We start from the raw sequence: 23989 nt of genomic DNA, 5'->3' as shown, positions 1-23989 counted from the left end.
ATGCATTTTACCTGGGGAAAGACCTTTATTTTCAGAGAGACTAATTTAACTTTATAATATACAAATGGTAAGTTCTATGTTTAAGTAACTATAGAAAATCTTATAATCTGTCATTACATAAAGTTAAAATCAACATTGGGACTTAATTTCTGGTTTCATTGAATCTTCCTGTACATTTATTATGATTGTAACTTTCAGCTTTGATTCTACAGTAATTTAGGGTTATGTATTCAAATTCTAAAGAAAAAGTGAAAAAAATAAAGGAAAGATAGGTACTGAAACATGGCTAGATCTAGTTAAGTTCTAAAGTTTGTGTCAGCTTAAGTATGAATAGTAACAAGGGATGAGATCCTGCTCTTGCCGGAAACAGATTTATATGAGTTTTGATTAGCAGAAGTGCACATCTGTTTACCTTGTGAGGTTTGAAAAACTTCCATGAACAACAAACATTTTTATTTTCAAAGAAAATGTGCATAATGCAGCAAAAATTCACATCTTTTATTTCATTTTACCGCTTCATGTTCCAGATTGGCTGTTCCTAACCTAAAGTCAATGGTTATATTTTTCTTGTTTTTGAAGAATTCATTGTCACAACAGCAGAGTTTCTGTTTCAGGTTAGACCAGAGACATTGCCTAAATTATGGATGAAATCCTTTCTGCTTTTAAAGCAGGGAGGGTTTTGCCATTGAGTTCTTTAAAGTCGGGGGGGGGGGGTCCCCCCCTTTTTTTTTCTGATTTCTGAACAGTAAAGGGAGCTACTGCTTCCCTGACTTCCAGTGGGACTGAGGCTACAGTGGTCTCACAGTTGTTGATAATCATTCATGCTGTATGGCTAAAAAACTTGAAAGAAGCTGGGAAAGAAGAGAATATGAGAGAGGGATAGAAAGTAAATGGAGAAGAAAAAATAAGGGGAACATAAATAGAAAATATGGGAGCATAAAGGATAAGTAAGAGTTTAGAAAAGAAAGTGGTGGCAAAAGGACAAGGAAAAGAGAATGAGAGAGACTGGCGGAGTCCAAAAGAAAATCCCACAAGACCTGCATCTGGAGAAGTCCGTGTATCCGTATGTATGCTTGCATTTAAAACCTGAAATGACATTGTACAACCTGAGGGTGTCTTTCTTCTAAAATCATCATCAGTGCATACATCAAAAAACATTTACTTCACTAAATCCTGTGGTTTAATACTAATCTTATATGGGGAGTGTGAATCATAATTTTGAAATACTTGGAATTTCGAATATTGCAGATGGTAGGAACTGATTTGCAGGGACTATGATTGTGAAGTGTTACGCTGAATACATTAGCAGCACATGTGTTCTACCTCTAAGGATAAGCATGTAGTTATATTTAGGAAAAATGGGCTATTTGAGGTGTAGGCAATGTGTTTCTCTGCTTAAAATGACCACCCTAGGTCTGATTTTTTTTTTCTGGACATTTCAGGGCTTCTTACAGTTTTAACTCAAAATAACATACATCTGAGCATTTCTTCATGTATATGAGAAAAAGTGACTCCAGAGGCAACTGTGAAATGTTGCATATAGTGTCTTATATGCAGAATTTCTGTGTGATTTAATGGTTTGAAAGTTGGTACTAAAGAGGCCTTCAGCTGGACTAATGATTCATGTGCTTTGATGAACTTTTTTCCCTTTTTTCATTGATCAGTCACCAGGTAATGGCTGTAGTCACCACTTAGTGCCAAGTGTATTTTTTTTTAAGCAGTGTGAAAACTTTTGACAGGTGTTTAGGAAAACTAGAAAAAAGCAGTCTGATTTTTTTTGCCCCAAGTTAAGGAAAGTTTCCAAAAGTGTCAGTCTGCATAGCTACTTTTTTTACATTCCAGCAGAAAAGAGAGCGCTGATTCTGATGATTTTAAAAGCAATGAACCCAGTGCAACAGCAGTGTAGGGGAAAGTGAATTACGCCTGTTCCTTTTACGCCTCCATAGCATGTGATGTAGGCTTCTGTTTTCCATAAAGTGATTCACTACTGCTAGATGTTAGACACAAAAATGTCTAAACAAATCCGAGTGCTCTAGTTTAGTATTTAATCAAAAAGTTAACATTGCATTAATGCCAGAAGGTTTTGTTAACAGGCCAGTCAAATGGCAAATACAGCTCAATACTAGTTCTTCCCCAAATATCCATTTTTGTCTTAGATTTGGCCCTTGTTTTCCAATTCACAGATCTTGTCAAGTTAAGGTGATTACTGGGAATAAGAACCAGCATACTGTCAGCTTCTTTATAAAGCCCTTCAACATAATATGTAAGGTTAAGTTTCTATGTATTGTGATATCTTAGGAAATTTACATAAATGGAAGAAAGCAAATCCTTTCAGAATAGTTTACAGAGGTTAAGAGTTCTCTTAATAATTCCATGGTGAACCTTCAAAATGGGACTGTAACCTTTTCTGAAGTGGTAAAACTGCTTACTAGAACATCTAACATTTTTTGTGTCTGTATGAACAAGACTACAAAACTATGATGAAAAATTGTTTCACACCACTCTTGATTTGTTTTCTTTTACCCCTAACTGCTCACCCCAGAAATGCCAGAGTTGAGGCTGCCTGTCAGGTTTTATCACAACATTATGATGCAGTGTTTAACTGTATGGTACCTCCTGTATTTGCCATAGGATGCGCTGCCAGAGGTGTGCTGGATCAATGGTTATCACTTAGTTTTAGTTTTTCTTCATAGTGCCCTATGCAGCAGCATGTTTCATTTAATACATGGCAGTCAGGCATGAGTCTCAAGAGAAAGGAATTTGAGTTTTCTGGTGGGAAAGCAGTGCTGGAATATTTAGATTCCCTGACAGACGGTTGCCAGTTGGGTTAACAGAGTAGCTGCTTGCGGGGTTGCGTTCCTCTGTGAGGACCAACAGTGCCTGGAGATGGCATATGCTCATACGTGCTGGTTGCAGTCTCATTGCTCACCATGTCTCATTCCTCTCCTATTATACCTCACTTCTGCCTCAGTTCCTCAGTCATACACCAGCTTTTGTCTCTCATACTTGTTCCTTTTTGTCTCATTCTCCTGACCAGCTATTTGCAGGATTCTTCCTTTCAGCAACTGGTCTTTCTTCTAACCCAGTAAATCCTTAATTGCATTTTTTTTTTTTTTTTTTTTTGCAGTTTCCTTTTAGCTCTAGTCTTCATTTTCACCCCAAGCATTTTTTGTCGCTATCTAAAACCCCAGGTAATGCAAGTCTTGAGTCTGATTTGTCTTCATTTTGATTAGGCAGATTCTCTATTTTTGTCTAGTGGAAGGAGACAGGTCTGTAAAGAGTGTATTACTGAAAGAACAGCAGTAAGTTTCTGAGTCTCGGGTCAGGTGCCTGTTCTGTAGCTGAGGCACAAGTTCTCCTAATGCTTCATTGGATTCTTAGATAAATTCCAGGATAGTGAGCCTCTAAAGTGAAACAGATTGGAACTGAGCACATGATGACCATGTTAAATTTGAGCATATTTCCATTGTGAAAACAAACAGAGTGGGCTCTGTATTGCCTTATATTAGATGTTTAAAAGCAGGTTGTGTGCAATAGTGTGGATTCCCTTTAAGTCAACACAGAGAAACAGGCATTTTCAGAACTCAGTTCATCTTCCTTATCTTTGGTTTCTCTTGCAACCAGGTGAATCAATCTCTGCAAGAATGTTACAGGTGTTCCCCACGCAGGCCTGGAATTAATGTTAAGCTTAAAAGAAATCCAGAGGATGGAAATATGCAATTAGAGCATTCAAGCAATTTATTGCAATCCTTTAACAATGTCATAAAAACACTCTGATTATGGTTGTGATTAGAGTGGTTTCCTGTCCAGAATACCACCAAAGAACAAAGTTCAAGATGGGAGGCATCTTTGTGTTATACTCGCCACCTTCTCAAAAGATGTTGTTTTCAAATTTGGCACTGGCTTCGTCCTTATCTAAAGAAATGAGGCCCCCATCTACAGTTAATAAAATTACTGAAGGGTGACAGTAACCAGTCTTGCTTGTAGCTTCCATTCATTGAGGACAAAGTGAGAAGACAGCTGTTTAGAGAATGACATCTTAACTGAACCAACTGTATGACTGAGTACAAAAGAGATAGCAGCTATTTCAGATAATTCTTATTTAAATTCTCTGAAGTAGAGAATTAACTTTCAAAGAAGTGAGGAAGTTTTCAGTTATGAAAAATAAATGGAAAGGCTTTTTGGTATGTTTTAAAAAACACCAAAGGTAGCACACACTTAGAAAGTTTGGGGAGTGCGTTCTTCTGTTGTTGTAATACTTAGAAGGAAACAAAAGCTCAAACACTGGGTGCTAGATTTACCTTATCACTCTCTAAACCTGTAGTGTTTCAGGTTATCTTATACATACAATATATGCAATTATTAAACTACTAATAATTATGCTTTATTTTCCTAACACAATCATTTTACTGCATATGTTAATGATGTTTTCATTAGTGTTCCTTCAGAACCTTTCTATTTTAGGGATCACTGCAGAAAGATACTGAAATACATAACTTATTTCAAGCTCCTAAGGAAACCAAGGGAATTACATATATGCTTACATATTGTCCTTTTTTAGGACATTAATTGGAATCTAGTTAATATTTTTAATCAAAATAAAACATGTACTTTGAAAACAGAAATGTGTTGTGTTAAAACTAGATATTCATAGCCTACTCTGTGGTAGTACTTTTCTGTGATGTGTGTTAGCCTGTGTTTGCTGTGTTCAAGATGCAGCTGGAGTTTTTGGCTAACTGCTCTACTCAGTGCAGTATATCAACTCCACAAGTAGAGTCATGTGTATGTGCAGTTGTAAGTGTTCTGCAGTTTGTCATTTTGAAAACTGATTTGTAGTCTGAATTAATAACCTCAGTCTGAAATGTCAGCACTGGTCCTGCAGCTGGGCTCAGTGGTTTGTTCATTGGTGGAGGGGGGCATGGGGAAGTGTGCCTGGAGCTAACAACTGAACAGTTTCTTTTTGGCCCTGATGTTTTAGGGGTCTGCTACCATGTCTTTCTGGAAGGGAACTTCCAACCCCACGAACGACTGAACAGCCAGTCATTAGGGGAAAACATCACACTCGCTCAAGGTCGAGTGAGCACTCTAGTATCAGACCATTATGCTCTGTACATCACCTAGCGCCCGGAGGGTCGGCACCACCTTCTCCACTTCTGACAAGGTTGCTATTCCATGTACAGCCCAGCTTTCGTGTTCTGCCTCCCAGGTGTCAGTGTGGTGTTGTACTTTCCTGAGCATACATGGCGCGTTCACTCATTCTGGCACTGTAGATTATCCTCTCTTCATGGTATTTACACTTCTCCCATATCCTTTACTCCGCCTAGCTTCACCATCCAGACGGTACTTTTTACTGTTGAATTTAAATAGTTATGCAGTGTAAGAGTAAAAATTTGGCTGTGTTTTGTCCTTCCATTGTTGTGTTTTGCTTTGTATCCATATGCAAATTATCAAAGCATTTTGCTTAAACACTGTGCAGGAAATAACATGCTGTTCACACAGCTAACTCTCATCCTACAGGCTAAGAGAAAGTCAGTTGATCTACATATTATGAACCCTAACAGTATTTTGAACACGTACAAATGTTTTGCTTAAAATTGCAAATGGTTGGCAAATTATCTACTTGCAACTTTAGTGTAGTAGACAAACAGTGCCTCTCCGCTATGATGAGTGTGACATTACTGTAACTGGCAAGAAAGTTTAAAGGTAAGCTCTCCCTGTGAGTGATGCGCTTCTCGCCTTTCCTTTCTTTTCCCCTAGTTGTTGGAAGTGGTCTGCCTTACCAACTTAGAGCGTTCCAAAGATGTGTGATGTGTTAAACTCAGATACTCAGTATATCTGTAAGAAACCAAGTAGCCAAGGGGCTCTGAAATAATACTAGCTAGAATTCAGCCAAAGTTAATGGGTTTAAAATATTTATTTAGGTGGGAATATTAAAAATCTTACACATTGCTCTTTGCACTTTCCATTTTGTACTGTGTATGCACACACACACACTTGCACACAATACCAACATTAATAAAAGTTTTCTTTTTTGCTCAAATTCAGGGAAAAAAAAACATTATCCCATGGGATTAGTTGCTTACAGTCCAATTCTCTGTGGCCTCACACAATTATTGCATCAGCACAAAGGGAATACAAATGTTAATAAAACATAAAGGTGGCATTTTGTGCTGTCTTTGTACCAGTGCAGCAGAACAATCATACTCTTAGAATCGTGTGTTATAATCACAAATGATTCCTAGAAAACTGCTTACAGTTCATTGGGTTTTGAATAGTACTTTCTCAAAGAAAAAAAAAAGACTGAAGCTCTTTTTCCTGAGTTGAAGATAGTTAGAGAAACTAAAGATAAAGCCATATAAATTCACTAGGTATCCAGACCTGAGTATGTGCGTATGGCATACACCAGAAGCTAACTACTTCAAACCTATCTTCTGTATATGCAATTAAATATGTGTTTAGAACTCAGAATATATAAATTCTCTTCATTTGGGTTATTTTATTTTTATCTTCATTTCATCTGCAGAATACATCAACAAGGAAGTCCCACACAGTCTCCTCCTGCAGACACATCCTTCAGCAGTCGCAGGGGAAGACAGCTACCGCAAGTTCCAGTAAGAAGTGGCAGTATAGAGCAAGGTATCAAATAATGAGCTCATCATAGCTCAGACTCTTTGATTTCTTACCTTTCTTTGCTTTACTCAAAGTCTGCTTTTGTAACTACATATTCAATGCTCTATTTCTACCCATAAAGCAATAGAAGAGAATGGAGGCATATTTCTAGTCTGGAAAGTCCAGCAGAGTTTGACTAGCAGATTATTACACATGATATAATTGCCTTAATTTTTTAGTACCCTTTTTTGTCTGTCCACTTTAAAATTTCTATTAGAGTCATTATAGTTTCCGTTCACATTTTTCCATGAACACGTTTAGTTTGTGTTCAACTAAAGAAATCAAGAGACAAAATTTTCACAACAAAACAATATTATTAATTTCTTATTTTGTGATTTATTTTAATTGTTGTGCATTGCTAACATAAATAAATAATAAATAAATATCATAATTTTTTTTTCCTGTGGAGTGAGACATTGGTCCAGTGAGTAAAGAATGAAAACAATGAGCATGAGAAATGTGAAAGAACAGGTTATCTGCTGTTACATTCGCAAAAATAAATTAGTCATGAAAAGAGAACCGTTCTTTTTTGGAAAGCACAATGTAGGCCTAGTGGTTGTGGAAGATGTTTTTTGCATACAAATATCAAATGAGTATGAATATTGCTCTTTTCTAGCAACAAACTCTACACACAGTATGAGCTATTATGGGAAAATGAAATGTCTGTAAAATTAGTTTTAATATCACAGTGGGTAATATGTGTACATTTAGGATTTTTTTCTATCTTTAAAAGCCTGTTTTCTCACTGACTACAAGCAACAACTCAGATTGCCATATACTACAAGGTTTTCTTCGACATGGGAATGAAAGGAATGTTTCTAATGTTGATATATTGTAGTGCTTCTACAACAGTTAATGGACCTTTTTCTTCAATACATAATGTTCCTGACCATGACCTTTTTATAAAGTTAGATTACCATAGCTTTTTTATATGATGCACAATGGTTTATGTTGACATACAATCAGCTTACATTAATTTTGTGGCTTTGAGCTGTGATGGCATACTACACTTTCAAATAACCTTTTATCAAAAATGTTTTCCTGTTTAATACATGTTTATTGTGAATGATTACTATACTAATACAAGTGGCTCTTACTCAGTTTCAACTTTATATTTGAGCGTTCTAGTTTTGTTTCCTAATGAACGAAGGACTCTCTGGGTTATGAACTAGCAACAGACTACATTTACAGCTTCTATTTTTACATATTAGTAAGTTAGGAGTTTTTTAGGGAAACATAATGAGAGATGAATTTCGTGTTTATTTCGTATTTCTTTTGCAATTCCAGAACTTGGTAGACTATAAATGATGAATTAGCTTTTAATTTAATTTTAATTTGGTTTTCCTTTGGGTATTCATCTATCATCTTTCTCTTGTTTTTGGTAATTAGTATGCTGCGAATAAAATGCCATGAAAATGAGTAGAGGTGGGTTGTAATTATACAGAAGAACAAAAAAAAAAGAAAATTTGAAAGTTAAACAGAAGGCTAAAGCTGTTGTAAGTTTAGAAAGTTGTTGATACCATGAACATCCCTGAAGTAATGCTGTTTCATTGAATACTTATTTACATCTGTGATTGATACGCTTGTGACATGTATAAAATGTACAAGGAAGACGCTACATATCCTTCACTTCACTGTTATGCATTATACCCCCTATGTCAATATGGCTGTATTACTGCAATGCAATCCAAGACTAAAGAGATTTCCTTCTCTACATCCTACTTTGGTTTCGTCTAGGTGACTGACTTGTCCTTTTGAAAGAGAAATTTTCTATTTTTTTCCATGTTTACCAGTTTTTTCAAGCTGAGACTATATTTGCAAATAAGGACTAAATTTAGTAGAATTTCATAAAATGACACTATTTAATTTTTGTTGTCAATATCTTCTGAAATACCTATGACAGTATGAATAAACTTCAAGCTTCTGTAAGAAAATAAATTCAGTGAGGCTATAAAACCATAATATTTGCTCTGAATTAATGTATCAAATTTTGACATCTATTTCATCTCTTTAATCCTTGGCAATTCCGTATCATGGTCAAATGGAGTGACTAGAAGACATTTGACCCTAATGTAGGATTGAATCCAAAACATGTTGAAGTCAGTGTAAAATTTTCCATTAACTGTGTTTGGAACTGAACTATGTTCTTAATAATTGAAATTCACAGTCACTGTGGATATAAATGATGTTAAAATCTAGTGCAACCTACAGCTGTTATAGGGAGTAGCATTTCAAAATTCTTTTCATTTCCCTCATTTGTAAACAAAGCTATTTGCTCGTGACACATCCTGTGTTTCAAGGGATATCCTGTGTTTCAAGAGAATTCTCTGTAATACACTGTGAGTTATCATTTTGATATTAAAATAATCCTTTAGGTTTTACGCTCTACACAAATTCTCTTGTGTCAGAAGGGACCAATACACATCTGAATATATACATCTGTGAATCTAAATCTGTTTTACAGATCATAGTAATTGTTGTAAAAAGACTGAATTTCTTTAAATCAAGAATGTTTTTTTTCCTTTGCTATTTGCATATTCAGGAGGCATAGGAGACTCTATTAATGTAGTTTTATTACTCTTTAAAGCTCACTTTATGAAAAAATGAGAGTTAATGAAGGAGCAAGAGGCTGTTAGTAGTTTTATCTTGAGAAACAGTGATACTGTAACATTCAGTCTTCTCTTATAAATGATAATGTCCATGCTAATATAAGGCTTCTTCTAGGACTGACATTGTATCTTAGACATTCCATTTTGTCATTGTCACATTTAGAACTAAAAAAAACCCGTCATTTCATTGTCTGTACCAGGTCATGTCTGATTAGTTGCTGCTCTGGTCAACAGTTTGAGGGTCATAAAAGGTCAACTTGTGAGAAAACGAGGTACAAGGTGCTACTGATCAGGAACCATAAATGTAAAGGAAAAAGTCCATTTTAATCTTTTTACTAAACCTCAGAATAGCATAATTAAAAAACAAACAAAAAAGTTCTTGGAGATTGTGTTCTAAAGGGAATAGCTGCCTAGGATAGTTTGGAAGAAAAAATAAATGCTAGGTATTTTCACTTGGAAGAGTTGTAAAAATTTAAATAATGTTTTTAGCAAGTCCAATACATAAAGACTTTTTAAAGCAGTTAGTTAAGATTGTAAACTTCTTTTAAGCAAGGGGATTTTTATTTTAATTGCAATGATATTCAAGCAAGGCATGGCTGTACCTGTTTCCAGTGCAGCCCCATCAGCACTAGTTCCCAGACTCCAAGATGCACGGAGATCTTACATCAGGATAAGGTTCTGAGATGCTAGATTATGAAATTTAGTCTATATCAGTATGGCTGGGTGCCTTTGTTTTCAGTAAATCACAATTCAGTAGTCATTATCTGAACTTACTCTACTTAAGAAGCATTTTTTATTTCTTTTTTTTTCCTGACAATTTTGTAAAAGGACCTAATAATAAGGTATTTTCACTCAGTGCCTAAAGCAGTGAAATTCTAAGCCATGGTAAGGACAATGCCGTGTTCTCAATATGTCATCTTGTGCCAAATTGTAAGAGATTTGCATCAGTGTTTGTTACTGGCGCAACGTTGGAACGGAACTTTGCAAATCGTGTATGAAAGTTAAGGGGGGGGGATTCTGCATTAACTTTGTTTTTCGTGCTGTTTATCTAACAACTTTGTTGTGTAGTTGCATGGGTTTTTTTTAATGATACTTTTGCATAAAGCTTATTTCTGCAATCTTTGCTCAGTCCATTCTCTGTCATAGCGACTATGGAACTTCACAGGAATTCTTGCTTGAATAGGATTTTAGGGTGGGTCTGTGTACTTTTTGTATAGTGGTTAATCATCTTACTGATCAATGAATACAGACTGAAGATCTGTAGCATTGTTCTACACTACTTGTTAGCTGCCGTAGATAATATTAGGACAGAAATCAAACAAGTGAATAAGAAAAGTTATATTATGTGCTGTTAAAATTTATGAACTAGCAAGATAAAGGTGTGATAGTTGTTGGTTTTCTAGAAATGATCTTTTGGAGTGAATTCAGGCCAAACATCATTCTCCTTGTGTCTGCTTTTATTTGACTCTTTGCAGGACAGTTGTTTTTCATATGCTCAAGAATGTGGTTTCATGTTTCAGAAGTCCTATAATGACAGTAAGGATTGTGATAATCAGCAGCCTATTTACATCTAAAGAACATCTGTAAACATGACTGAACTAGTGTTTTTGTATCTGTTTACAGTGACATAAATAGCAATAAGCCTTATGCAGTGGCCTTTAAAGAAGTGGAAGTGTGACCAGAGAAAGAGAGAATTATACCTCCATTAAGTGTTGCAGTATCTTAACCCGTGTTAGAAAAAAACTGCACGAGCCTTGTACATATCTTGTATCCACGTTGAAGTGCATGTGTGTGTGTGCGTGTGTGTGTGTGTTGCTGTTTCATGAAGGAAAACTACTTTGAAGACTGTGCTTGTACTGAATGGTGATTACTTTTATAAAGTTCATGTATATAATATATATGTATGTAAACATATACAAATCTCTAAAGATAATCACAACATAGAGGAATGAAGTGTGTTGATGTTCAGTTTCCTTTTAACAAACAAGAATCAGAATTTCATATGAAAAAACAGTATGTTGTTAAATAATACATTTGAGTTGCAAATATCTTTTCATCATTAATCAGCTTAAGAACCTAAAATATGAATAGTTAGAGAAAAGCAGCTTTATGTATATGTGTTTGATCATTGAAGTCTCATTGTAGCCAGTGAGAGTTTTGCTTGAGTAATGGTAAAAGATCAGACCCTTTCATTTAAAACCTTTTTTCAAATCTATCAGTATAAAATTTGAGGTGCCAAAGGAAAAGAATAAGTCATTTTAATTTTAGATTTTAATGTTTTAGTATTTTTTTTTTGTCTTCATATTTCTGGTTTTATTTTGAAATTATTAGGTGGCACTACATATTCTGAGGCAGCTTGTGGAATCTTTACTCACACTGAAGAGTATTTTCTGTCAGCACTGCTAGCTCTTGCAAATTAATTCAAGCCTCATAATGTTTTAGGTTTTCCTTAAAGACCCTTTTTCAATAGTCAAGTAATTTGAATATCAGTTCATAGAAAGTAAATATGTAAAACTCATTATTGCAGAAAAAGGCTTCAAAACATAAAATAGGGCTATATGATTCAGAAGTTAGAAAGATACTTAATTTTATGATTTTATATCGTTCATAAACTTGGGTTTGACAATACTACTGTAGCAGAATACTTAAAGAATCCACAATCTGGATCTTAGTGACTTCATTGTTCCTGTTAATTTTAAAGAAGAGATCATAGGCTTTATTATTTGTCATGGTTTATCATTTTAATTTTCTACATTACTTTTACATATGCTGTAGTATGCCTACTGTACATGCCATTGTCACTTGTAACACATTTCTTTATCTAACTTTAAATTTGCTGATTTCTTTTTCTGTTTCCATCATTCCGTGCATTTAATTCATTGAAGAACAAGAGAATTTTAACTCTTCCACAAAAGGTAAATATTTATGTAATTTTTTACAAATGTTTGGCAACTGTTAATACTGGCTTTTCCCTCAATATATTCCATGTCAGTATGTTATATTTAGTTAACAGTGTTTACCCAGTGATAAGGTTCTTTCTTAAATATCCGTATGCTATCTGATATCCCTCTTTCGAATCTGAAAGTGATTTCTCTTGTGATGTCTAATTTTCCCATGGAAATGCTATATGCTGGAGTATAGTATTAACAGGAGTGGTCATGGTGTTTTACCTGGCTCAGAACCTGCTAGTTTGGGTTAAAGTTTATTCAAAAACTAAGAGTTAATTAAGAGTTACCTAAGCCCTTCTTGAGGTCTGAATGTCTGCTTCTAATATAATGGTAATGACGCAGCCATGGCTACAGGCATCAGTGAAGGATGTTTCATAGATCTGTGGTTAGGATAGTTGAAAGTGACGCTGGCCAGACACTATCCGTTATATGCAGAGACATTCTGAAGAAAAGTTAGTTCAACATGACCTGTTTATTTTCATGACAAGCCCTTAACCCTCTCAGAAAGCTAAGCATGATCTAGGGCAGGTTTCTGCAGGCAGGCATAAAATTCTCGCAGGTGTAGTTTTGACCTCCTATGAATTCTCCATGGTCTGTGCTAATATCTGTCAGTCAGTGAGCTTTGATGATACTAAGTCTGTTCCAGGAAGTGAATAGTGCAATCTGTCTTGTCCCTATCAAGGCAATATTGCAGATAAGTCCTGTTTTTATTTTTTTTCTGGAATTAAGAGTTATCTCAAAGTCAGGATAAAACTTGGAGAGGGAAAAAAAACAATCCTATTTAATGTTAACAGCAAAATACTATACCACATAAACATTAATAGCACAGATGAACCTTTAGTGAACTTCAGTGTTGAATTCTTTAGATCTGGGGAAATTCTGGTCTGAATCCAGGCTTTGGTGGACCAAAGCCAATTTGTATCATGGATTTGAATCAGAATATCTGCTACGACTTCTTTATTTTGTGAAAGGATGGATCCCACTGATCCATTCAGAGTTTCTTAGGTAAAATGCAGTAGCTGTTTTACTAGCTAAGAACACCAACATCCATGTCAATGCTCAAGAGTGTTTTCATCACAATCTGAAAATAATTAGATGAAAAAGAAATAGTGTTGAAATCAGATATTCACTCTCACAGATTATTTTGCAGTATTAATAGCACTAAGAATGATTGATTTTACAAATTATTTGAGTCCATCATTTTTGCTTTCTTCTGTCTTTATATTTCTCTCAAACAGAACAGTGCAAATCAATTATTCCAGTTTATTGTTTATGTTTCTTTCAAGTTCTGAGACCTCACTCTAATTTAGACAGCAGTGGATGTTTCTTTGTTAAAAACAATTTATTTTAGGCAAAGAAACTAGAACATGCCTATATAACTGTAGGTTTGTAAAAGAGCTTGTTTCCACCACATTTGGAGGGACCTGGCCAGATTCTGGGAGTTGACAGAAGGTGATGGGATCTTTCCACACATAGATTCCTCTGGCTCAAGGGGTTTCCCAGGCAGGATGGGGCTGAATGCAGCTGCAGCCTGGAGGCAGAAGAGTTGAGCAGAATAAGGGGAAAGTGGAGCAGTGGCCATTCTGGGGGACCAGGAATAACTTGAAGCTCAACTGACTGGCACTAGTAGCCCACTGTCACCTCTGACTTTCCCCAGGGAAGACCAAGAGATAAAAAGAATGGACAATAGATGAATGAGAGATAGGGGTTTTGGATGTCACCAGATATTGTATGAAAAGAGAAATAACTGTGCAGGAGAGAGTATGCTACAGATGTGAAGAACATTTCAGCCAGACAAATACACAAGTCAAGCATCTGTTCCACTTAATCAGTGGGAAGGGTCACTGTAAAATCTTCAGATTGCTAAAGTGCCAAACTGACTTGGATTGCTGCCAAAATCAGTGGATTAATTTTTTTCAGATTCTAAAAAGTATGTGTTTTCTTGTTGTTTTCTTTTAAATAGCAGCTTCTGTTTGGGCCTTCTTTGGAACTGCTAGAGGAAAAAGTGCAAACTGACTGCTGCAGCTGCCAGTTCAGTTTTTTATATTAGCATATCTTCCTTCAGGAGTAAGTTGTTCAACTTGAAGTGGCCGCTATGCCTCTGTGTATACTGGGGGACCCAAACTCATTTCCGAGCTTGACAGCTTGAATCTGTGTTTTGGTCATACCTCACTTCTATTTTGGGAAGAGACCTAGAGTCATATCAACTGTCATGGAAGTGAAACCTATGCACACAAGCTTAAAGGGAGCCACAACACATTCTAGTGATGTCCAGGGATCCAGGCTGCAGGGCCTGCTTCAGAGCATGTCAACCTCACATCCAAATCTAACTGATAGGCACTTTTTAAAGTTGTATATGCAGAGAAGCGATTAATGAGGTCTGTGTGTTAGTAATAGATTGATTTTTCAGTATTAGGAACCCTAGATTTCAAAACACATTTATCTGCTCATGATTTCAAATTTTGGGGTGTTTTTTAGATTTCACATTTTAGTTTGTTGTGAATTTTTAAAGTCATGAAGCGTACCACAAGGATGCTTTGTGTGTGCACATTGCAAAATTTAGCCTGAAGGCTGCAAAGAAGTAACTTGGAGACTCTCCTGTATTATTTCTAAAACACTCTTTCTGAGTCCAATACCATTCTCGGTTCTCTCCTTTCTGTTACACAGCCAGTCCTTCCATGAATACTCCCCTTCCCTCTCACTCACTTCCCTTACGCACTCCAGTGGGTAATTCTCCAATCCAACTCTTACTGCTGTTTTGTTCCCCTGCCTTTGTTCTGGCCATTGGTTCTGCCTAGTTTCTTCTCCAGTTTCCACTTCTCAGTTCTTAAAAACAAATACCACTTTTTTCCTGATTTCAACCCACAGAACGTCTAGGCAGTGTAGAGAGATAGAGCTCCTGGCCTTTGCAGTGCAGAAGGGCTAGCTACTCATGCTTCTAGACCTCATTGTAGCTGTTTGTCATTGGTTCACCTTTTTTTCTTAGTATGAACACTGAGATTGAAGAACAGGTCAGATCTCTGTGTGCCAGCTTCTGTAATGAGGAAGAGCTTCCTGAACCTGCTGTTCCCTTGACTGTGCGCAAACAGGGAGAAAAGTGCACAAGAGCAGAGTCGTGGTCTCTGTTGCTAATTGACAGATCTGTAGCCTCACAGTCCTGGCAGTAGATTCCACTGATTGTTGCCAGTAATCCCGTATTTGTTATAGCGCTTGTGGAAGTCCTGAACTTCCAGGTATACCCTGGAAGATCAAATGAAATCCATTTTATTGTTAAAGCATAGGCCTTTAGCATATTAGCATATTGTTAAAGCATAGGTGCAGTGGGAGTTAGCAGTGCTCTTAGGTAGTGAATTAAGCCACAGTAAAAACACCTGGTGCAATATAGGAATGCCCTGATACATTGCTACTGTGAAATAGGTTTTATGAGATAAAATTTCATTTCAACTTACTTTTCAGTAGCTTCCATGTGTATGCAAATCTTTCTGTCATTTTTCACTTTCAGACTTTTTCACTTAAAGTTTGCATCATAAAGAATATGATATATACTGGTAAGGGTTACAGCCATCTTGATGCCAATTTCTTCTTTTTACCTAGCTTACTCCAGCAGTTAATAGTACAGGTAAGACTTGGAGGATTTCCAGCTTGTACTGTTTGCCCACACCTCCTTTCTATTTTCTCCACCTTGTGCAGATATATGCTCAAGAGCAGAATCTGTGTTTGTTGCAGACATTGCCTTTACAGGAAATGGTATAACCAGTACTAAAACATTCATCGGTTTTATATAGGCTAGCAAAGAGGACTGTGATTATCTATTTTAATCACTGACCAGGTAATGTCATTTTTGGTTGTGGCATTAAGCTTATATTTGTGTTTGAGCAAGACTGCCTTTCTAGAAAGGTATCTTCACTTAATGTAATGGCTGCAAGTGATGGAAAATTTTTCCAGTGCTTAACTACCTGACTTTTTAAACATAGATCATATTACTTGACTGACTTTTCTCTAACTTCTTTTTAGCTTTTGGATATTATTGTACCTGTATCTGCTAAATTACAGAGCCTTCTACTCTCAGAAATCTTCCAACATGTAAATGATTATGGACCGAAATCAAGTCATATATCTGCTTTCTTTTTAATCACTAAATCTGTTTTTGCAAGACAGCTCTATGGACCTCATATAATTCTCATGACTTGTCCCTGAATCTTTTTTGACAGCTGTATGCTTGGAATGATAGTCTTCCTAAAATATCTGAATCTCTTTGCCCTTAGATAAATTGAGTATCTTCCAGTTTCCAGGAGTTTTTTGATGTCCTAAAACTCCCTATCTTTTTCATCTGTATGGCATTTAAGGATTTATTTTTCTTTTCTTAAGTATAAAGACTTATCTTGATATACTTTGCCAAAATTTCCCTTCTGATCTCTTGCTTTATTGTTTGCTAGATAGCAGCAAGTCTCCACTTCAGATATTGTGACTTTTCACTAGTGGTACATGTGTAGTATGTCCAGCAGTTCAGTGTTGGGTGGAAGGTTGTTTGGCTTGGAATTTGAAGGTGGTCAAGAATCAAGATGGTCACATTGCTCCACAGGAAGTAGTTTTAGTGCTAAAATAATTTTAATCCCTTCTTTCAAATGTTTAAGTGAGTTCTTTTTAAATGTTATTTATTATCAAGATCCAAAGCTTTCTAAAGTCTGCAGAATTTAGACTGTCTTTGATGACTGTTGTAATGTGAAAGAGATGGATATCTAAACATGCAGGTTTGGGAATTAAAAGCTAGAGTTAGAAAGGCAGCTGTCACATTTTTGCTGTTCCTTAATAGTTCAGCCTGTGGTACAGTCCTTATTTAGATGAACCCACATATAAATATTTTATAGATTATACTGTCAACTTAGTGTACAGGTGTTTATAGCACCATACCATTTAAGATAATTTACAAAAATGCATTGTTTACTCCCACTTTCAGACCTTAAATAGAGGACTTAAAAACTCAAAATTAGTTCAGTTTCATTTCTAGTTTCAACTAGCTAATGCTATCAGATGTGACTCTAAAAACCTTACCATAGCACTGACATATTAAAAGGGGTATAAAATTTTAGTAAAAAGATAATCTTTTTGAAAAATTAAGAAATGGCCATCTCCTTTAAGATATTGGTCTGGCCTAATTTTCTCTGAGAGTAGGTTGTAGGCTGCAAGTGAGAGAGCTGTAGCCATTTTCTTTAGTTTATTCCCTGCCTCCTATTAGTAACCTATTATGGATTTGTATATTTTAGACAATTGAAGGAGATCATATATTTTATAGGCTGTCAATAAAAAATGAGAAGTGCTTTCCATATAATGGAAGCATGCATCAAGAACTGTCCTTAGTTTTTAACAAGAAATATTTTCAAGTTTTTGAGATTACTTTATGAGTAAAAAAACCCTCTTCCTTTATGTACGTGTGTTAAATTGTTCTTTTACTCATACCAGTAGCACTTCTACAAAGATTAGAAGTCCAGATGTGTAGTTGTACTTCCAATATGTCACATATTTAGAATCCTGTAAGCTTTCTCATGAATTACAGTACAGGGTGCAGAGTCTTCAAAAGGATGTTTCTTGAATGACATCTGAGGAAAAGACCCCGGAGGAGCTGATGGATGCTGCTAGCCTATGGGATAGGAGAAAGTCTTCATCTTTGTAGACCAAGTCTTCTTCCTTTAAATTCCATTCACAGTGGAAGCGAAATGAGACTTAGCAGTGAGTTGAATAATAAACTAAGTAATAGCTAAGGGAGGTTTGTTTGCTGGATAGAAGACCATTCAGCACTACATTGGGCAGTTAATTCTTCGTAGCTTGGGAATACGAGGAATCAGACCGGTTTATAAATATATTACTGGAGCTCAAGTCTGACGTTTTGATTCCATTCATATGTCTGTCTTTTCTCTTCTGCATGGCTTGATTGCGTATGCACATCATTGTTATACAACCTTCATGTGGTTTGCATAAGAAGAAAATGAAAACCCCTTATAATAAAAGCTTTGACTCTAAACTTGCTGCTCTTATTTAAGCAGTCTACTTTATGAGCTCTCCTCTTTCAGTTAGTTGTGATCTTGATTCATCTCATGTCTGAATCAGCAGCTGTAAAAGAGATTAGAGTGTGGCTTCTGACACTACAGTGACATGTTGGCCCAACTGATCCTGGTGGTAGCTGTACCACTAATTTGAGATGCTTGTAGTACATCTCCATATTTTTAATTTTAGGGCCACTGTGGAGTTTAGAGGTCTTGGGATTCCAGTGCATAGTCCTACCTCTCAAGAGCTCCAGGAAAAGCACTCTGTAAATACTCATATCCGTGAAGAAGTCAGACCCATATTTTTCTCAGAGGCAGTTTAAGTTCTTGAAGTATTGTTTATGTCAAGTTTGCATTACCTGTGGTAACTAACCGTGTTCCAAGAAAGCAATGTGATTGCATGGTGATGTTGCCTATGGTTGTTAGAGCTTCTGGTAATGTGCTTTTGCTCCTGTCTCAGATTCGTTCTGCTTCTTGTGATTAACGTGTAAAGAGCAGACCAGGCTGCTTTTTGAGCTGACTAAACTTTCCATCACAGAATTCAGTTAGATGCAGCAGATGCTCAGATGTGCATGGTAAACAAAGTGAAAAAGAACACAGTTGTATTTTCTAGGAGAACAGACTTACATTTTGGACAATTGCTTGCTTAGAAATACATGAAAAGAGCTAACTGATGAGCTAAATACATTTTACTGTGCACATAAAACCAAATTTCTCCATTAGGGAGTTCAGATTTTCTTCACAGTCCTCATTAGTTGTTCTCATGTTACTTTATATAACGGTATTTAATAATGTGAAACAGGACATAAGTGTGGGGTTCGGGTTAAGGATTAAAAGACAACAAAATCAGGGATTACTGAGTTAAGGTTGAATATTTACCTAACCTTGACTGCAGTAGTTTTTTTGCATAATCACTGAAATAATGTCTTCTATTATATGATAGAATATTCTTTGTCAAGTATCATAAGTAATAGAATAACATTCTTTCATACAAATTATTTAGTATAATGTACAATTTATAGGGTATAACACCTAAAAGTCACACAATGAAAGGGTTATTTTTTAGCGTAACTATAATCTGTGCACAGTACACATATAGGGCCAAATTTTTAAAGGGGTCTCAATATTCCCTCTTATCTTACATCCTCAGTCTATTCCATGCATGTATGATAGGATTAAGATATCTAAATTTTTGAGTTCAGTCACTAATTGACATATCTTAATCCTTTCATACCTGTCCATAAAATAAGAGGCCATCTTTAAAAATTTCACCTAAAGTGATCAATTTTGCCTTCAGATACCTCCATGCAACTTCCATTGAAGTAATTGGAGCTGTGCCTGCATATCTGATGGTGGAACTGGACTCATTGCAATTAAGGTACACATTTACCAACATAATTGGTCATCTGGAATACTCGCTGGGCCCAGAATGACGTTCTGCATGTGCAGAATACCCTCTGCAGTGTGGGAGATTAAAGATTACTATGATATCTTTATTTCTTGCCTTAAATTTGTACCTGTAGCAGCACTTTAATGTAATTTGCTATATTTAATTCTCCTATTTTAAATAAGAAATGTGTAAGTAGAACATGAAAACAACATATTTTTCAAAGTGATATTTTCATATATTTTTTCATACCCAACTAGTGCACAGACATCCTGTGATTTCCATGACCACATTACAGGAGGTATGTGTGTGCACAATCATGGTTTGGGTAATATCACACAGTTTAAAATATCTAACCCTATGTGTACTGCTTTCTTTGTGTATCTTTGTACTTGCAAAGTACAAAGAAAAAGTAAATAAAGAATCTCATAGTTAACTAGCAGCATAAAACCCATATATGATAACTTTGGTACCTTTTAATCCCCAGTACAGATCTATAAACACATGATAGAGTGTTTATTTTTCTGGTATTTGAAATTTTATGTGTTTTTTGATTGCAAATCAATTCCAAGCTTTTTTTAAAATTAGTGTCTTTCTCCTGTCACTGATCTGGGCAGTGACTGTTTACAAAACTATTGACTTTTAAAATTAATCGTTTTGGAGAGAGTCATATAAATCCATGGTTGACCCAAAAGCAGAAAAGCGTTTTGGAAAGGTTTTCCACATAAATATCAGCTTTGAATTTGTAACTGCACAAAAAAATCCAACTGAAAGTTGTTCTTTTAGAATGTTATACCATGTAAAAACTGATAAACATAGTGAGTGTTCCTGTAATTTAGAATAGTTACTAGCTAATGTATATTTGGGTCAAGTTCTAGAAATGTTACAGAGTACCAGTTTTCAAAGTTTTGATTTTACTGGAATTGCTTTGCATTTATAGTGCTACTAAGTTTAAGAATGTCAGAATACATAGTTCTTTCTGAGAATTATGTACTACCACAAAGGTTAACTTATTTTAAGAAAGCTTTTCATAAAAGAACCCAACAAATATTGAACAAAAGTATAGGAATAAATGAGGAAATGCTTTCACATATGTACAGTGGCTTTCATATACATCTTTAATTTAAGGTTATCTTCCTGTGGCAAGCACAGCCAGTATTAATTGTCATAATGATTGTCATAATTTGTTCAAAGTAAAGAAGATGTTCTTTATAGCACCACAGCTTCTTGAAAGTTTAGGATTAGATATTTTTAAGCAAACATTATAGTAGGGAAATTGAAAATATAGGAACATACAATTTCTTTGAAATAGAAGTGAATGCTAGAGAGCAAAGAAGTTTTTTTAAAGGACTTTTTGTAAATAAAATTATTAGAAACTTTCTTCTATTTATTGCATTTTTTACTGTCTAGTTAAATAGAGAAGTTATTCCTCTTTAAAATAATTTTTAGCTTTGGTAAGCAGTCATGTTTTAAGATAGCAGTAGGAGTTAATTATTTCAAAAGAAAATTTTCATACATGTTTGATGTATTAACCCTTAGAATGCTACTATAATGTTTTCTACAGTTAAGCAAATGCATGGTTAGGTGACCATGGATTTATGTCCCCTGCATCCAGAGGGCTTAACAGGTTTATAATTCAGCCTGTCACCTAAATTCTTTTGCTCTTTTCATATCTGTTGCACCAACTTGATTATGTATAGAAAATTGGGATGTCTGCCCATTTTCAGGTAAAGACTCTTGGCAACGGAAGTGACATTAGTGTTCCTTCGTTCTGTGTTTACACCCTGCTTGTTCTACATGTTTGTACATTTCTTTGTTTTGTTGAGATGGAAATAAGTTAAAATTGTTGCTAAACTATTTGTTTTTCAAAAGTTTTTCACTGCTTTTAATTGATTTTCATTATGTGTTTTTGCAGCAAGCTTAGTAGTGGAGGAGCGCACGAGACAGATGAAAATGAAAGTGCACCGTTATAATCAGACATCAGGGTCTGGTTCTAGTCAAGAACATGAGCGTGAGCAATATACCAAGGTAAAATTAGTAGTATGAAAATGCTATTTTGTTCTGGAAATTGAAGGAATAAACATGATTCTTTAAAATATTACATAACCCTCAAGAATACTGTGTATAAAGCCTGACAGAAGTATCTTTGAGTAATAGCTTTTCAAAATCCTTTTTAGCCCCATCTGAAGTGCAGTAGACTTAGTCTTTGATGTCATCTAAAGTGAATCTGCAAAATGCAGAACACTTCAAAACTATCTCAGGGAAGAAAAATCCATCAACAGTGGTTAAACAAAATCATGTCGCGTCTAGCTTAGGAAGTCCATGGCCTGCAAATTACTGGAGGCTGGAAAAGTGGACCATGGAAGTATTGTTGGATGATGGCCCTATTCTTTTATTCTCCTCTAGGCCTTCACTGTTGCCTGATGTATAGAAACCTAAACAGAGTTAGATCTGATCTTGTGGGCCTGTTCTCATATTCATATAGTATTTTTGCATCCAAATATTGTTCACAGATAAAATACTTCCTTTCTGGAAATGCATATTAATTACTCTGAGTTTTGATCTCCTTTTCTAATGAAAATATAAAGGTTTCCTCTAATAATTATGTGTATATGAAATTGCATTAATGAAGTTATATAAAGCCACCATATGTTTGTTCTATAAAATGATGAAATGGTATTCCACAGCTGTGTAACTTTAAAACTGTACAGGCTTCTGAGCAAATTGTTGAAAATGTCTCATGGATCTGCATTGCCTCTTACAAGTGAAATTGTGAGGGGCTAGAGCTGCATCTTCTGTGTAGCTGCTAAAGACATTTTGCCTTTAGCAAAAACTGGCGGTAACTGCAGCCAGGCTGAGGGGGATCATTTGCAGAACTCGTGAGGGAAGACATTTAGTTACACTTTTATGTTTCCTTCTTAGAGATACAGCACTGTTTGTGCAGTCTAAATAAAGGGCAAAGACAAAACCAGCCATAATTCGGGTCTGCTGGCAGCATTCCTGCCATTCTGTTCTTTCACTGCCATTGAGAATTGCAGGATAGTAGTGTGTTTACAACAGGGGACCACGGGATGGCAGTAAAAATGTAAAAGTGTACTGTAAAAAACAGGACATTTAACAACAGCATGCATTAAAAGTAAGATCTCAGAATAGAAGTTGTTGAGAGAAAATTACAGCTTTGATTAATTTTGCCTTTGATGCCTTAGGAGCCATATTTGCAAGACTTCCTCCATATACATAAGAACTCAACACTTAGGTTTTTATTTCTATGTTTTAAAAGAGATGAACTCTCCATTTGCAGAATCATTGCCTTACAGAAAACAGCACACATTGTCCAGCTCTCAGCAGCTGAGAACGTCAGAATGCTCCTGACACTCACTGTAGTAGCACCATCTGACTTTCTGTCCCTACCCCTTCAGTATCACTTCCCTGTGTTTCACAGAATTGATGCATGTTCCGGGAGGAACAGGTTAAAGTAATACATATCAAAATTTGTTCAGCAGTTTGAAAAATCAGAGAGTCACTTAGGAATGGATAAATCAGGAATCAGACATCTAACTGATAACATCTAATGGATGAAAAACTTGGTCAAGATCTTGTTACGGTTAAATGTGAAGGGAACTTTAATAAGGATGTTTCTATTTTGAAACCACCTCACTGTGAATGTAGAACTTAAATAAAACAGTTCTCAGAGGGAAGAGGAATAATGGAAACAATGCTTTAGGCCCTCAGTTGCCGAACTGCCAGATATCAGTGCTATAAAAAAAGAATAGGATGGAAATTTCCAATGAGATCATCTATAAGAAGCCAGAATTTGTATAATTAAAATAGTTCATTTGATATGGGGTTTCCTATAACATTCACAGGAGATCCACTCTGTCAGCTCAGGACAAGAGGGTGACTTTATGCACTGTGTCTGTGTGGCACCCCCAGGCAGTTAACATTTTGAAAACACAGTAAAAATGAGCTTGATAAAGTTTGCTAGTGAGAAAAGTAATGCGTGATATGAGGACTTTGGCCGGGATGAACAAAAATCAACCTCAGTTCATAGTTAAAGGCCAGATTTCTTATTTGGATTAACCATGTTTACACATTGATTCAAAAGTTCATAAACTATATTTTCCATTACAAAACATATTTTTAAGTCTGACTGTCTTTAATATTTATTGTAAGCATGATTTCTGCTCCTCAATGAATTTTTCAAACTAGGGCTATTGTGAATCTGGTATACAGTAAAGTGGTTGTTGGAAAACATCAATCTGCCATGCTACCAATTTCCCTTATCCTCTAGTGTCTGGAGTTTCTGTCTTTAGGTTCTAAGTATATGTGGAAATG

At 35.7% G+C, this 23989-nt stretch overlaps 1 protein-coding gene across 1 annotated transcript in view; it reads left to right on the top strand.

Moving 5' to 3' along the window:
- LOC106492516 (regulating synaptic membrane exocytosis protein 1) overlaps window positions 1-23989 on the top strand; it is a 207654-nt gene that overhangs the window by 99002 nt on the left and 84663 nt on the right. Inside the window, exons 18-20 of the mRNA XM_067294112.1 lie at window positions 6524-6636; window positions 12164-12193; window positions 21570-21682. Coding sequence (XP_067150213.1) covers window positions 6524-6636; window positions 12164-12193; window positions 21570-21682 — 256 coding nt within the window. The remainder of the gene's footprint in view (window positions 1-6523; window positions 6637-12163; window positions 12194-21569; window positions 21683-23989) is intronic.

This window comes from Apteryx mantelli, chromosome 3 (assembly GCF_036417845.1).
Source record: "Apteryx mantelli isolate bAptMan1 chromosome 3, bAptMan1.hap1, whole genome shotgun sequence".
In the NCBI taxonomy this organism is placed as follows: Eukaryota; Metazoa; Chordata; class Aves; order Apterygiformes; family Apterygidae; genus Apteryx; species Apteryx mantelli.
This window is presented reverse-complemented; position numbering and strand designations above follow the sequence as displayed.